The 16,358-nt window shown below is 39.1% G+C and overlaps 1 protein-coding gene across 2 annotated transcripts in view; it reads left to right on the forward strand.

Moving 5' to 3' along the window:
- Positions 1 to 10,659, forward strand: part of LY75 (lymphocyte antigen 75) — a 91,545-nt gene extending 80,886 nt beyond the window's left edge. Inside the window, exons 33-36 of one of the 2 annotated variants that reach the window (XR_009156202.1) lie at positions 68 to 184; positions 4,363 to 4,530; positions 5,731 to 6,168; positions 6,330 to 10,659. Coding sequence is in view for 1 of the 2 variants with exons in the window: in XM_058191890.1 (XP_058047873.1) it covers positions 68 to 184; positions 4,363 to 4,530; positions 5,731 to 5,915 (470 nt within the window). In the remaining variant the exon portion in view is untranslated. Of the gene's footprint in view, positions 1 to 67; positions 185 to 4,362; positions 4,531 to 5,730 lie in introns of both variants that reach the window. The other variant, XM_058191890.1, reaches the window with a different exon arrangement.
- The last annotated feature ends 5,699 nt before the right edge of the window (positions 10,660 to 16,358 follow it).

Genomic DNA, 16,358 nt, shown 5'->3' on the forward strand with positions numbered 1-16,358 from the left:
AATAAACTCTTTTGGACATTTAAGTAAATTAGATTTTCCTCATTTAAGATAAACATTTTCTCATTAGATCCTTCTGCAGATCTTCTGACTATCAAGGATGAAGAGGAGAATAAATTTGTGAGCGCACACTTGAAAGAATATTATTTTATTACTGGAAAAGTATGGCTTGGAATGCAATTTAATGGTAAGGAAAAGCTGGGTGTAATATTAAATAACTGGAAATGACAAAAATTATACAGTATGTGAATACGTTTTAGTTAAAAATGTCTAGAGTATATTTGTGTTCATGGAAAACAAGGACACTGGCTTACAGTAAAGCTGATATTTTTTCCTCAGTGTGTACATGAAATAGACTGTGCATAGCAAATTTAAAAAATGAATAGACTTCAGAGAAATAATACTTTTTATTTCTTGATAAACTTCCAATAATTTAAATTTAAGCACACATAATAAGAGGTGCAGTTAAAAGAAATGAAAGACAAAAATATTCAGTATTTTAATTTTAACCTTTTCACTTCCTGAATGTCTTCGCCATATTTTTTCCCCTGTCCATTCTCCTCTTCCTCTTCTCTACCTTCCATAGTTTCAAATTCATTTCTCCCTTCTGGTGCCCTCCTGCTTAGACCTCTCTGCCTCAGGGTACCTTTTCTGCCCAGTACTGTTGGCCGCCAGGCAGCAAGATAGCAAGCTGAATGCCTGCCCCAGTCCAATGATATAGAAACTCAGAACTTTTAGAAGCAAAGAATTCTTTTTGCCTATATCTAAAGAAGGCAACTGTAGTGTGGTGATAGCTCGGTATGGGTTGAGACCAGGTGTCTGATAACAAACAAGCATCATATTCAGGGGAAAAGCGCAAGACAGGATGGAGTGGAATTCAGGGGAGCTTGGAATTCAGAATCCAAGGCATGGCCCAATAAGATAAACATGGCGGAGCTGAGGCTTGAAAAGTTGTCCTCGACTTTTGTCTTAGGAAGGGAAGCCAATGAAGAAGCCAGGCAAGCCACTACCCAGATGCCCACTTGAGGGATGTCAAACTCACGTCATCACATCATTGTCACGTGACATACCGGGATTTTTTTCCCCTTTGCTAAACTGGGGGATGGGCAGCATGTGACGCATCTGGCCCGTGGGCTGTGAGTCTGACATCCCTGCAGTACCCTTATTAGAGTCTGCTGTCCTTATGGCCTGCTTCTTTAGCCAGTCATTTTGACCTGTGGAGCTCACTCCAGGGAATCTTGAGAGTTTGCTAGATAAACTTCAGCTAGAATGGATTCATAGCAGGGTGGGCAATATGTGGTGGCTCCATGGATTCCAACTCATGCTCACCACAACAAACAAAGGCAGTGATGAGGGGTTGAGGAGAACTGCAGTTCCAATAGCATTTGGAGGATCAGACATTGCACACCAGTTGTACGTGATAAAACCAGCTCAACCAGTGACTCCCCAAAGATCTGGTGGCCTTTCTGCCTCTCTCCTAATGCAGACAGCTGTGGTTTTAGCACTGCGTGGAACTTTTCTATCCTCTTTCTAAGATCTTCTGACAGTGTTTGCTGAAGGACAGCAAAAGTTCCTTCTAGCTAGCTACAGAAAATGAGTGAAACCTGTAATTAAGCCTTAAAATAAGGAGGCTTTTTTTAAAAAAGAAGAAGAAGAAATCTCTCAAAGTCTGCCTAAACATTTGGCTCCATCCATTGCAGCATTCAGTCCCTACCAGAGAGAGGTTCTAGAACAACGATGGCAAACCTTTTGCAATCAGCATGTCAAAAATTTAGATGACTAATTTGACTCTCCTGGGATGTCATACACACCAAACAATTCTCTATCCCCCCCACCTTCCAATTAGATCAGCCTGAACAGCAGCATGGCATGAAGTAAGGTCCTTGAGGCACAATTGCTCCCATGGCCCAGTTCTGCCTAGGAAAATGACCACATGCCATTTTCAGGCAGTGTTCTTGTGGGTTTCCTGAGATTGGCCTCGAGCCACACAAAGCCTTTAAAGTGACTTTGGAAAATGTTCTTCCACAGTGAAACAGCACAAAAGCATGTCCTGTTCTTGCGTGACTTCTGGGGGGCCCATAAGAGCATATTCCATTCACACATGGCCTCCAAAAAGTGTGTGAGAATTGGCATTGCTTTCAAGAATACTTGTGGAACACTGGTGTGTCATCCCAAACATGATAGCATGTTACCTTTGACCCTCATTTCATAGGTTCACCATCACTGCTCTAGAGATACCAAGACAATCAGTATGGGTACAATATGAATGATGAAGAATAGGTTTCTGTCAGCCCTCTAGAGTAGGCTAAGGTCAGGGAGCAGATTCCATAAGTAAGCCTGGTACTCAGGGGTGAAATCCAGCAGGTTCTGACAGGTTCTTGAGAACTGGTAGTGGAAATTTTAAGTAGTTTGGAGAACTGGCAAATACCACCTCTGGCTGGCCCCAGAGTGAGGTGGAAGTGGAGATTTTGCAATATCCTTCCCCCAGGAGTCGGGTAGGAATGGAGATTTTGCAGTATCCTTCCCCTGGAGTGGGGTGGGAATGAAGATTTTGCAGTATCCTTCAGCAACACCATGCCCACCAATCCACGCCCACAGAACCGGTAGTAAAAATATTTGGATTTCACCTCTGCTGGTACTCTATTGATTTAGACTATAGTAACAAACTCCTGAAAGCCTGACAGCATTTTCTCTCTCTCCATCCTTCCCTCTTGAAAGATGGAGGTAGTTTTGAGTTTTTTCTAATGTTTCTTCCTGTTTTGGACTTAAGTAATGTTCTGTTGTGCTTGCATAGTTTATCCAAAGTAATCTCTTTAGTTCTTTTTATTTCATAATAGCCCTTTGAAATCTTGTGGAGGACTATTTTCAAATGAACTACCAGAGCACTTTCATTGAAGCAGGCAGACTAATGATAAGTAACTGCACAATAGAGCTGAGCACACTTGAAATACCAGTATTTTTTGTAAGAAGTGTGTTGGGCCTTATGTAATAATAAGCACAGCATCTCCTTGCAGTTCATTAAAATACACATTACCCCCCCCACACACACACGTTTATAAACAAGTGTGAAAAAAGAGCCATGTTAAATAATAATTCAGTCTAATTATTGTAATTAAATAAGGCAATAATTAAAGACATGCTGCTTTAATTATTCAGTTCATTAAAGCAGTCGTATCTAGTTTCAGACTTGTGGGGAAGCCTGAAAAAAATACATACTTTAACAAATGGCAGAGAAGCACTGTATTTGCATGAGGTCTAAATCTTCGTCTGAAACATTTTAAGAGCATAGAAGAATAGAATAGAATAGAATAGAATAGAATAGAATAGAATAGAATAGAATAGAATAGAATAGAATAGAATAGAATTTATTGGCCAAGTGTGATTGGACACACAAGGAATTTGTCTTGGTGCATATGCTCTCAGTGTACATAAAAGAAAAGATACGTTCATCAAGGTACAACATTTACAACACAATTGATGGTCAATATAGCAATATGTCTGAAACATTTTAAGAGCATATACCACTTCAATACATAAGAGTATCTTACATCTGCTAGGAAGTGACAGCTGCCTTTATTCTGTGGCAGTGCATCCTAAAACTTGTTGGTGGCCTGGGGTAATGAATACCACTGGCAAGCCTGCTTTACCGTAATTGTAATATGGGCTTTCCTCAGTCCTTGCATTGCAGCCGCATCAGAAGTTGCAGAAAGAGATCTCTAAGGCATGTTGTGTCTGTTGTTTGGCCTCAGCTGCTAATCAGGAAATCTTCCCCTAAGATTTCCTACCACCAACTACACAAGCAACTCGGAGAATATGCTCTTAGCCGTGGTGATATTCACTTACCTTTGCTACCAGTTCACAAATGTGAGCTCACGCGTGCCTCCTCCACCCATGCACAGAGCCTTCTGTGCATGCGCGGAGGGTCAAAAACGTGATGATGTCCAGGCGGGTAAGCAGAGTCTCCCGCAGCTGGTGCTACTGAATTGCACGATCCGGATAGAACCGGCTGAATTTCACCACTGCACTTAGCTCTATGCAGGCTGATGTTTTGATGTTTCTTGGAATAAACAGAGTGAGTTTTTACAAGATTGATATGATTCTTTCCTCCTTGCCTGACCTAGTTTTTAGCTTAATAAAGGCATTATTAATAAAGGTCTGCAATTTATGGGAACAATTCAACTCTACTTTTGATGGTGAACATGGCAAATTGCTAATCAATAAAGTATTAAGACAGTTTTTAGATACTGAACCAGAATAGAGCTCTGACTATTTAGTACACATTAAACTCTGGATAGCCAAATATAGAATAAAATGTATGTATGTATGTATGTATATATATATATATGTTTTGGCTTTTATTTACAGCTAAGTCCTTGAACTGGTTTGATGGCTTTGAGGCTAAATATACAAATTGGGCCAATGAAACTGAAAAGGCTAATGGTCAGTGCAGTGTTATCTTTTCAGCCAATGGGACATGGTCCAAAGCAGATTGCAACAATGAACCAAGCAGAGTTGTTTGCAAAACTTCTCAAGGTATGTACATGATGATTTGGTTTAGTCAGATGAAGATAAGCTATCTGGTCCTTTTCAGATATTTTAGACTATGGCTTGCAGATAAGGTGGAATAAAAATCTAATCATCACCATTATCATCTTTTATTGTGATCAGCCAGGGATAATGGAAATTGCTTATTCCAAAATAGAGTAACCTTTTTATAGTACAGTATAACAGGAGTATCTGGCGCCCAAAAGGTTGGGGGCCATTGCAATATAATACAGTAGAAGAGTTGCTTGTTTCTCTTAACAGAAGAAGTAGACAGTAGAAGGGTTTCGCTTCTCTTCCCTATGAGACAGAATATGTCGTGTCCCACTCCTCCGCTGACGGCCGGGTCAGGGAAATCCGAATCAGGCTTGCCTCTGCAGCTCTGCCCAAAGTCCTAGCAAAGTCCTCAGAGCAGGCAGGAGACCAGAAAGTGACTTCAGCAAGATAAGTTCGACTTTGCCTGACTCAGAGACTGCCAGAAAGCAGATCCTTTATATAGGCCATGGGGTGTGGCTCCATGACTCAGCACTCATTAAGGCCTGCCCCTCCCTTCCTTCTGTTGCCTCCGCCTATCCAGTCTTCTGATGCGAGGGTCACTCCAATCAGCAGCTATTGGAAATAAACTTTCCTCAGGCTCACATGCTGTGGAGGAGGGGGAGGGGTCTAGCTGCTCCGTTTGCCTGGGCATGGAGCCAGGGCTGGGGCCGGGGGGTGCTCCCTCCTCTGCAGCCTGCTTGGGCATGGAGCCAGGGCTGGGGCCGGGAGGACATTCTTCAGCGTTCAGAAGCAGATAAGCAGACCCCGGCTGCGGTGAGAGCGGGCAAGACACAACAGAATAAGTAACAAAAATCTTCATGTCTCGCCTCAGTATGTTAGTGGTTAAGAAAGTAGCCAGCTACTGCGAGGAAGCCATGTAGGTCAGGACACTGATTTTTCTTCAGCCATGCATTTAAATGATAGGATAATCTTCATATTTAGTTTGATTTAAAAGGGTAGGTAAATATTTTAATATTTATTTACTTTGTTCATTCAATCCTTTTATGTTGTAACTGACTTTGATCACCCTCCAGATAAAAAAATAGGATATGAATAAATAATAATAACAACCATAAACAACAACAACATAACCAATATAGCTTGTAGTTCCACTACTCTAGCTCAATAACTTTTTTTTCCTTCTTTTTCTTACAGTCTCTCGTCATTCAAGAGGGGCAATAGCAGTGTGTGTTATAATTGTTATAGCCCTCCTTGTTGGATTAGCATACTTCCTGTATAGAAAGATGCAACTCCGCTCATCTGGACTGGCCTCTGTTCGCTATGAGAGGGGAATGCATGACGATGAAACTGACACCATGTTTTCTAGAAATGATGACTGATAACCATTTTCTGCATGGCATACTGAAACCCATTTTCAAATCAGCTCCTGAGCATCTTTCAAAGATGCTATAGACTTTCATTCTTGGGGTTTACTGACACCTTCCCTTTTTTTCAAGTTTAGGGGCGAAAAAGGGATCTTTAACAACAATCAAACTTTGCACTTTTCGTGACCTGAGATTTGCACGTGGCTTGAAGTATAGTGCACGGAACGATTCTGACATTAGGATATTCTGTACCATTTACCCAAATGAAGTAAGATAGCAGAGGGCCAGAGAATTACTTGAAATATAACTTATTGAAAATAAAGTATGTGATAGCTTATGGTGTTAAAAATATTATATTTTCAAAGTTAAAGATTACTTTGAGTCAAGCTCAGCTTTTGATTGCTATGTGTATGATTTATTTGGCAACAGAATGAAGAGATCTGGGATTTCTCATCCAAGCATAAGCAGGTCCAAACTTGCTTACCATTTCTGAGGTCACCAAGGTCAGTGAGATATTGCCATCTGCTCTGATCCTTTTTATTATCCTTCAGAACTTTTGGGGCCATTCTGATTTTCAATAAAAGCTCTCAAAGATTCCTTCTGTCTTTAAAACAAATGTATTAAGAATTACAGTTTTTTAAACAGATAAAACTACAGACAAACGTGTATGTATAGATATATAGAGAGAAAAAGAAAACCAAACAGTGTAGAAAAAAAATCTTCTCCCTCCAAAAAATAGTAAAACTTCTCCTTTCATACCCAATAAACTTATTCAAATTGACAATTTATTGCTGTCTTTTAAATTACAATCAGCTACATCTTCATTCCATACCTCATCCCATTTTCTATAAACTTGTTTTTAAATTTTCAGCTTCCCTTATTAATCAACAAAAGTCCAGTAAAAATTAACAAAAATACCTAAGGACATGAGTATATAATCCCCCTTTCTATTTAGCCTAAATCTCCCGCAGCCCTCTTATGTATTACAAAGATAAGAATAATAAAATTGAAAGCTGTTAAACTTTATCAGAAATATTAAATCTTTATTTAGATTTCCAAAAATGGTAATGTATTTTAATCAGTCAAATAAAACAATTTTGTATTTTTTTCTTTTGTCCTCCCAGTTATCTCTGAATCCCATAAAGTTCGAGCTCCTGTTTTCCTGTAGTCTGTCTCTCTCCCTCTCCCTCTCCCTCTCCCTCTCTCTCTTTGAGTTGTAATTTTTAGGTCCAGCTTAAACTTCTTTTCAGTTGTCTTCAAAAGAGTTCATCTTCAATAACATTATTTCCAGGAAAGAATTAAAGCAGCTCAAGCTCTTCAGAACCTATAGATCAAAAACTCCTTTTAAAGTAGCCATCATGTACTTGTTTTGTTTTAAAATGTAAACAACTCAGATTTTTCCCCACATGAGGTCTTTCTAATTAGTTTTGAAATCTTTCTTTCTTAAATTAATTTAAAGCCTTAGCCATTAAAACTTTTTCAAAACAACTCTAAAATCATTGCTTCAGTGTATATTGTAAAAAGTTACCAAAAAAAACTGTAGAAGACTTACAAAGCTGAAAAAAACATTGTTTTAAACAGACTGAAAGGACATTTACCCAACAACTAGCATAGTAGTCTTTGTAGTTCTGAAGTATTTTCAATCTTAAAAGAGGCTGTAAAAACTCCAGTGTGATTAAAAACATGAGGTTTGATCAAGCCTTGAGTCCTTAAAGGTTTCATTTGAAGCTCAAAGGAGGGTAGAAACCAGAACTCCCAGCTGTTTGCAAGCAGCTGCGAAAACAACAGTTTCTACAGAATTCAGCTGACTGAAATACATATGGGAAATCTCCAGATCTCTCTCTCTCTTCTGGAGAAAATTTTGACAGTCTAGGTCTTGCATCTAAGTGCCTTTTTGACCCAAATGCCACTGCATCCACCTAGAGTAGATAAGATTGCAGGTATTGGCTTGCCTTGCTGCATCAGAAACCCCAGAGTTCTTCATCTTGATCAAAGTAACAAATTCAATTTGTATTCATTTACTGTATTAACTTTTAAAGCTTGACTCTTATATTTTTTGTAGCTACTACAAAAGAATAGCAACAAGTTATTGTCAGATTTTATTTTTCTTAGATTTTTCTCCTGGGTTTGCCGTATACACTGGAACAGGTTAACCTCAGTTCAAGGGCTAAATGAAAGTTTTGGAACCCTACTGTCCATTTGCTATCCCAGATTCACGAATGAAACTGTTTATTATTATTATTATTATTTATGTTAAGACTTAATGTTTTTCAAAAGAGGTACTAAGTATTTTCTTTATTTGTATTCGAAATACATTGACTGTAATCTAAAGTCTTATTTTCATAGTCAGAGAATGCTTTACTCGTGCTTAAACTGGAGCATCCATAATGTTTTGTTCTGGTCTGATTCCATAGCACTGTATTGGTGATTTCTCCTAGCCATTCATGCCATCAACTTCCTCTTCCTCATTCTTTGTTGTGGATGGATTTTTCTGATGGTATTTGTAACATGGAACAATTCAATACAGAGTAAACACGATATTTTTTCAGACCTTAATAAACTTTGGAAAAGTTACGTTATAAAAACCTTCTGATTTCAATAGCGTTTCCAAAGAGGTAGTTCAGCTGACTTTAAAGCCAAAGCATTTCATGGCATTAGAAAGACTAGTAAAATTTGTTAGCCTTTAAGGTGCCACAAACACATTCAATTTTATGATTTGATTTGTAGCATTTCTTAAAACATTTCCTTTAATGAAACTCACCAGAGAGATAATTAACATCCACTTTTGAAACCTCAGAGGAACGCCATCAGAGGTTAGAGGGGAAAATATTGGTTTATTGCTAAGTTAGCACTTTTACTGCTAAGTTAGCTCTTTTAAAAGATAGTGAATATGCATCTCTGGAATTACTGATACCTTCTTTAAAAAAAAAGATCAAGCATGTTTCCTATTTCATATACAAGAGGAAATGCACTCCACAGCATTTATTAAACAAATGCTACATGTGCCCTTTATGAAAATAAGGATGTTTTGTGTGCCTTCTAGAATTCTATATTCTATGGTTCCAGTGTAATGGATGTACAGTTTTATGCACAAAGATGGCCCTTGTAGCAAAACATAAACCCAAGCCTACAACTTATTCCTTTCGAATTCCTTTTTTCAAGACATCCTGTGTGGTCTTTATAAACATGTGCGTAAATACATCCTTTTCTCTAGAAGTGAACATTTGCTTTTAATTTTTTTAAGGTTTATAGTTTTAACATGTTTTTATGTTATTTTATTATTACTGATAATGTTTTAATTCTTGATTGAGAGCAGCCCAGATTTTGTTGTAAGACAGGTGGTTATATAAATGTTTTGAAATTGGACAGAAAGCCATCTTTTCTGCAGTTAATTGCACTGCTTTCTGTATGTTCATTTCTGCACTTGACTTTTAACGATTGGAGGGTATTTTACTATGATTTTTCCAGGGATGTCACCACAATGTGTGTGAGGACCTAATAAAGAAAAGAGATAGTTTGCACTAAAGAAGTGATGGCTGTTCTTTTTTTATATATATACCATTTGTAAAAGAAATGCCTGGATGCTTGTATCTGCTTGGTGTCAGGAGTCAAAGGGACATGAACCCTAACCTAAAACTAGAGATAGGAGAAGTGCATTAAGGAGAAATAGGCCAGTGACCCTGCTCTTGTTGCAGTTTTTCATAGATAAAGCATTATCCTTGTGCAAGGGCACTCCAGATAGCTTTTCTAGTTTCTGCTAGCTGAACTCGGAATGAGTAGTCTGCCAAATATTGTACCTTGAGGACGTGGGGATTGATGTAACTTTGCAACAAGAGCCATTTTAAGGAACTACATTGAAGAAAATCGGTACCAAAAGTGCTGAAATGCCTGTGATGTAGTTCTTAAATTAACAGCCAAGTTCAGCCTGCTAAATAAGAGTGATATGTAGATACCTTAGGCTGTGTAAGGAAGCCTTGTTCAGAAAACCAAAATGCCTTTATCAAAGTTTATAGCTGACAACAACTTTTGTATACTGTTTAATCAACTTGCCAAGGAGGTAGTTGTTAATGTCATCTTCTGCCAGACCACGTCAGCCGCTAAATAGCAGGACTGAAAAAGAGTCCCCATAACAAACCCCTGCAAATCACACAAAGGCAGGCCACTTACCCTATGTTAAGATCATATTTTCACAAGACTTGATTATCATGGTCAAGAGATAAAGAGCACAAGATAAAGAGTTTAAAAGCAAGTAATGTTTTTGTGTATGTTTGTGATGTTCTGTTTAATAAGTTTGTGCAACCCTACTGACACAAGGTTATTTTGCACTCACGGGTTATTTTAATGTGAATCTATACATAGAATAGGGCTATTCAATCATTCAGCATAGAAATAAACATGAACAAAATATTCCACTGTTTCTATGAAGGATTTACAATCTAAAACTTATATTGTAAATGGTTTTAATTCTGCTTGATTTTTTTTTCCATACAAAAATATACTTGGACAAATGGGAAAAAAATATGTGGACTAATACAGATGCCTTAATGTATCTAATTAGCTCTCTTGTAGGGAGTTTGCAATGAAGCTTACCTGTGGTGGTGATACCAAAAGAAACAAGATTTATAAAAAGCTTCAATAATTGCTAGATTTGGAAGTGTAAGAAAATTACATTGATTCAGTTCTTCTCTCATTAAAATATTTTTTATGCTTCATTATTTTTTAAAAAATATTGATGTTAATAAAGCTGTTTAAAAATTCATATTAATGAGTTTTTATTTATAGAGGGGAGAGCACATTAAAGCTGGGTTTCCCATCTGAACTGTAAAAATCTAAATCCTCCTTAAATGGCAGCAAAGTGTGAGTTTCCCCTTTTTGTTGGCTGTGATCTAAGGTGATACGGATTTGTGCAATATTAAACAGATCACAAAGACAAAATTTTTACAATTTTTATTCAGAAGCTGGGAGGCCATTTGCCTACCCAAATGCTGCCTTTGCCCCTAGATATAATATTTATGTTTTCAGATCAAAAGATAAAGGATATTTGATGGACCTAGATTCCTTTTTCTTCTAATGTTCTAACGGAAGCCAGCATGAATGATGCTTGGAGACAGTTATGAAATCTGAACCAGTTTATTACCGGTTCGCTGGCTGTGCATGCATGCTATACGTCAAACGCATGTGCACATGCATGCTTACACAGTGCACACCATGTACCAAATGCGAGGTGTGTGCAAGTGCACACCAAAAGGAGGCATGGAGTAAGTAGAACAGCGCACGGGGTGTGTGATCAGCTGTGGCACACTATCTTTTTTTAACTTTTAAAAGCATTTTTTACAACCTATTCGGCTGAATAGGTTGTAAAAAATGCTTTTAAAAGTAAAAAAAAAGCTCTGATGATCACGCGGCTCAGCTGTGATCGTCAGAGCCTTTTTTTTACCTTTTAAATGCATTTTTTACAACCAATTCCTACCATTCAGGCGGGAAAAGCGAGCGAGCCAGAAAGAAGCGGCAAGTGGGCGACTGGGCGGGGGAGGGCAGGGATTTTTGCTACCATTTCTCCGAACTATCTGCTGCCATCGCTACTGGATTGGCCGATCTGGTTGGAACTGGGAGCATTTCACCCCTGCTTGGAGACCATCAAGAGGAAGACACAAAAGTGACTGATCAGGCATGGGTGAAATCAAATATAAGGGAGTATCTCATGTCTATAAGGGCAGCAAACACCAATGGTTCTCCCTCGTGTTCACTGATAGCTGACCTTGTACACTCAAATGTTGGGTTCTTGTGAGTATATTCGGGCTCTCTGCAGATAAAGTAACTCAGATCTACTAGCCTTGGACTGTAATTGGTCAGGTGAAGCTAGTCAGCTTTGGACTGTAATTGGTCAGGTGAAGCTAGCATGAACTGGTGGTGTGATCTGGGCCTCTCCTGGGTCATGAATGCAGTTATAGGGAGATGACCCACAGATGGGCCCATGCTGTAAGGTCAACTTTTTTGATGAAGTTTTGCCTCCTGCCTTGAAAGAGGTGGTGTGCCCCTTTCTCAAAATGCTGTTCTTGGACCCAATTTTGTTTGATAACTTGACAAATCTCATTTTTACTCTTTCTGGGGAAGGTTGTTGAGCAGGTAGTCAGCTTGCAGCTGATGAGAACCCTGGAGGAATCTAGATTCATTTCAGTAAGCTTTCAGACTGGAATTTAGTACTGAGGCAACGTTGTTCATGATTGTAAATGATCTGTGATGGAACCAGGATAGTGGCGGTGTCAGCTTTGGAAGCCATGCTAGGCCGAAGGCTTCCACACGCTGCCACTTTCTCCAGTGTGGGAAAGTAGGAGAGGGGGGTGACAGTACAAGGGGCTATTAGACATAACAACATTTTTCCTGTCGGTCAAGGGCAGGCTGGGCTCACATCTGGAGGAGGAGTGGCCGGAGTGATGCTTCGATATGGGACGGTTGAGGATTGGAACATGTGACCGGCAGAGGGGTCATGAGGGTGGAGATTTTGGAGTTTGTATTACTGAGGGAGGAACCTGAATCCCCAGTTTCGGTTTTCATCCAACTGCCAGTTTACCTATGCTAGTAAAAGAACTTTGAAAGATGTTGGCTTCAGAGCCTTTTCTGCAGGAGGGGGTTTTCTGGAACGTTGACAGGCAGTGCATCCATTCTGCTTCTTGACCTGTTGATGGTTCTCAATATTGTTGAAGAACTGAACTCTCATCTTTTTCTCCACTGTCCTATTCTAAACTGCAGTCCTCAGTGAATTTCCTGGGGATTCTTCTATTAAAATACACATGGGCCAGTAAAGCAAATATCCAGCTATTTAAACCCATTAATGAACAGTGTGAGGAATAAAGTCGGAAAAAAGACTTGCTTTTGAACAATATGTAAGTAACACCGTCAGTTCAGTGAATAGCAGACCGTTTTAGAAAGCAAATCCATTTAATTGTATAATTCTGTATATTAGACAGCTACGAACTGTAGCTCCTAAACTTAATTCAGTTTGAGCAAATTTTATAATTATACTTCCCAGAGTTGATAGCATAAGCTTTCTCTTCCAATCCCATTGTACATTCATGCGGTATCTCACTGAAAGCAGCTTGCGGTAGAGTGTATTGCTTTCAGTCTAAAGCAAAAAGCCCTCCATCTAACGCACATTAAAAATTCATGAGCAAGGCATTAGCCACTTCACTAATGGCAGAGCAAAAAGAGAATTCCTAAGGAACAGGGAGTGTGGATGAAGAGAAGCAAGTAATTAGGGGGACTTGGATCCATGAAGCAAAGGCATCTGTACCTATTTAATTATTCTCCTTTCACAAGAACATTCAGAGTCGACTCACCCAAGCAGAAGACCTACAGCCAATTGCTGGATGTCCCTAAGCTTGTGTGAGCATGGCAGTTTGACAAAGCTATAACCACACAGCTTTCTGCATACCAGGGGCAGGTTTCAAAACCCATCGCTACCAGTTTGCTCGTGGGTGTGGGTACATGCGCACGATGCATCTGCACATGTGCAGAAGTGGGTGGGCAGAGCCTCCTGCTGCCGCTACCGGTTTGCCAGTAGCAATCCATCACTGCTGCATACCACCCTACCCCAGGTTGAGCTAAGGTAGCATGACAACTGATCATCTTCTAGTTATCTCTTGGAAGGAGCCAAAATAGTGTGTACTACAGAGCATCGAAGAAAGCTCTATTTGAGATTCATATTTAATGCCTTTACACAACAGTTCAGAAACTTGTTAATTCTATTATAAATGGTCATCCATTTAAGTAGGACCAGGAGCAGACATAAAACACAGTATGATGCTGTTACAGCTCAGCATTGTATTTTAACCTTTCTGTTCCTGTCTATTTACATGTAAATAAAATGTATTCAGTGCCATAACATCCAAAATCAAGGAGCCACAATATGTGAGAGTGCCAGAATGATGTCTTCATCAAATCCTCTACAATTGTGGAAGAAACTAGTGATTTCAAGTGTGAGGAAAAAATGGACAATTTTTTTCTCACAAATGAAGGCAAATGTACGTGTATCTTACTACACATTCTCTACATATTCCAGTAGAGAACTTCCCTGAGATGGGATCCAGCACAAATCCGAAAGCTCAGAAGACTAAACCCAGTGGTCCCAGTGACCAACCTAGATTGCATCCTGCAATATTTTTTTTCTATATAAGTTATGTACCTAATAAGTTATGTACCTAATTCCTTAATTAGGAAACCAGTGATGGAGGAATCTTCAAGAGATGAAAGTGTTGTTTGTCTGCATACTTTATAAACAGAAAATAAGAGTCTCCTCCACCATCCTCTAAAATTATATTTTTAGACTGCACAAATATACCGATGGACGTTATACATCATATCCATGACAGATGGTGCTGGGGTTGTCATACCTTTTTGCTAGTCTCAGAGACAAACTACATTTAATATGTAATTCTTTGTAAATTTGATCCAGATGCAAAACTACTGAGGAAGAATTTCATTTTTAATATTACATCTGGATCAGAGCCAGTATGAAATATTTGAGCACTTTCCAGTCCTGTTGATTTCAGCAGAACAATTTCTGCTCATGTAAAAAATAGCAATAAAAAGTAGCTAAATTATTATAATAACCATATTCAGTTATATTCAGGAAAATGCCTCATGCCCTCTGCTGGTCAAATTGTAAGATACCTGTTAATTGAAGAAGCACTGTTCAAACAACCTCTCCAAATCAAGTACGGGTAACATCTAAGAGAAAAATAATAATTGTATTTTCAGATTTTTTTAAAAATGTCAACAGTGTAAGATGATGATAGATGATGATGAGGGAAGAAGGATAGATAGATAGATAGATAGATAGATAGATAGATAGATAGATAGATAGATAGATAGATAGATAGATAGATAGATAGATAGATAGACAGACAGACAGACAGACAGACAGACAGACAGACAGACAGACAAATAGATGTGATAGCAGACCAAAGTGCTCCAGGACTAACAGGCGTTAGGAGTATAGTTTGACTTCAATAAGTAGTGTAGGAATTTAGCACCCACCCCCCTCCTACAAGAATGAAATATTTTAGAAAATATTTAAAAAGGCAAAATATATTTCCCTGAATGAGAAATGGAGAAACATGTTTTAAAGACAGCAGCTTCCTGACTCCCCCCCACCTTTGTCAATGGGCCATTAAAAGCCTCAGCTAAGCTCACTCATTCTCCCCACCTTTGTCAATGGACCATTAAGACTTGAGCCAGTCCATTGTCTACATGACAAAGATAGGATTAGCCCCTACCCATCTAGCAACAGAATCTTACCACATGGCAAGGCTCAAGCAAGCTTGAGAGACAACCTACAACATTAGCTAAGACCCCCACCCCCTGGGAGTCTGACAACCAATCAGGATACTCTTCCTGTGCCCCAGAAAGGTCAAAGCTCAGAAAAAGCATAAAGCCAGGGAGCACACAGGATCTCAGCCCTTTTCTGTTCAGGAACTCAAGCCATGTGATCCTGACCACCATTAAACCATCTTTCCAAGCAGCCTCCATGTTTCCAGTGTCTTTGTCCCCACTTGGAACTGAACCCAGATGGATATTTCTTCCAACAATAGTTTGAAATAGTAAAGTGATCTGACAAGAGAACACCCTCAACCTAGTTTGGACTTTAAAAAAAAAGATGAGTAAAAGAATGACTTTCCAGTAAAGCCAGCTAGCTAATGGTTAAGGCACCAGGCTAGAAAACTGGAGTTTCTGCATTAAAGTCCCATCTTAACCATGAAAGTGGCTGACTCACTTCTTTCTCTCAGCCAAAAGTTAAACCAGGGGGGGGGGAATTGGGGAGAGAGGAGTATTAAGTAATAAATAATATTTTTATTACAATCACAGACTATCATTACAAATATGAAGCATTAAAAAATAAAAAGGAAAGATAGGTATATGAGAGTGGTGGGTGGTCAGTGGCCAAAATCTGCCTAATTTTGCTGATAGTATTTCAAAATTTAGCAACATGCAAAAACAAATCCTACATCAGACTCCTCAAATAACAGCAATTGTACATGTGAGATTGACTTTCCCCGGGTATTGTATCAGGTGAGGTGTTATGAGATGAATCTCTGAGTCCTTATAGAAGGTACAGTATAGCAGGGCGTAAGCTGAAGTTTCGACAGCTCCTCCTCCACAGGGACAATCTCGGCTCGTATGGAATTTTTAAAATATCCTCCCTCCAAGGCTGCTGTGGGACATGCGTTGCAGCGGGCTACAAAGTCAGTGTGCCCTGCAAAGTTCGGGGGGAAGTATTAGCTATGTTCGCCACCTTGTGTGTTATTTGTAAATAATAATAATAATGATGATGATGATGATGGTGGTGGTGGTGGTGGTGGTGGTGGTGGGAATTTTTTAAAAAAATATTTTCAAAGTGTTTTAACTTCACCCGGAGGACTTCTGCTTCTTCGGATGAAGCGCTTATGCCGCTGAAAGCGC

This window comes from Ahaetulla prasina, chromosome 1 (assembly GCF_028640845.1).
Source record: "Ahaetulla prasina isolate Xishuangbanna chromosome 1, ASM2864084v1, whole genome shotgun sequence".
In the NCBI taxonomy this organism is placed as follows: Eukaryota; Metazoa; Chordata; class Lepidosauria; order Squamata; family Colubridae; genus Ahaetulla; species Ahaetulla prasina.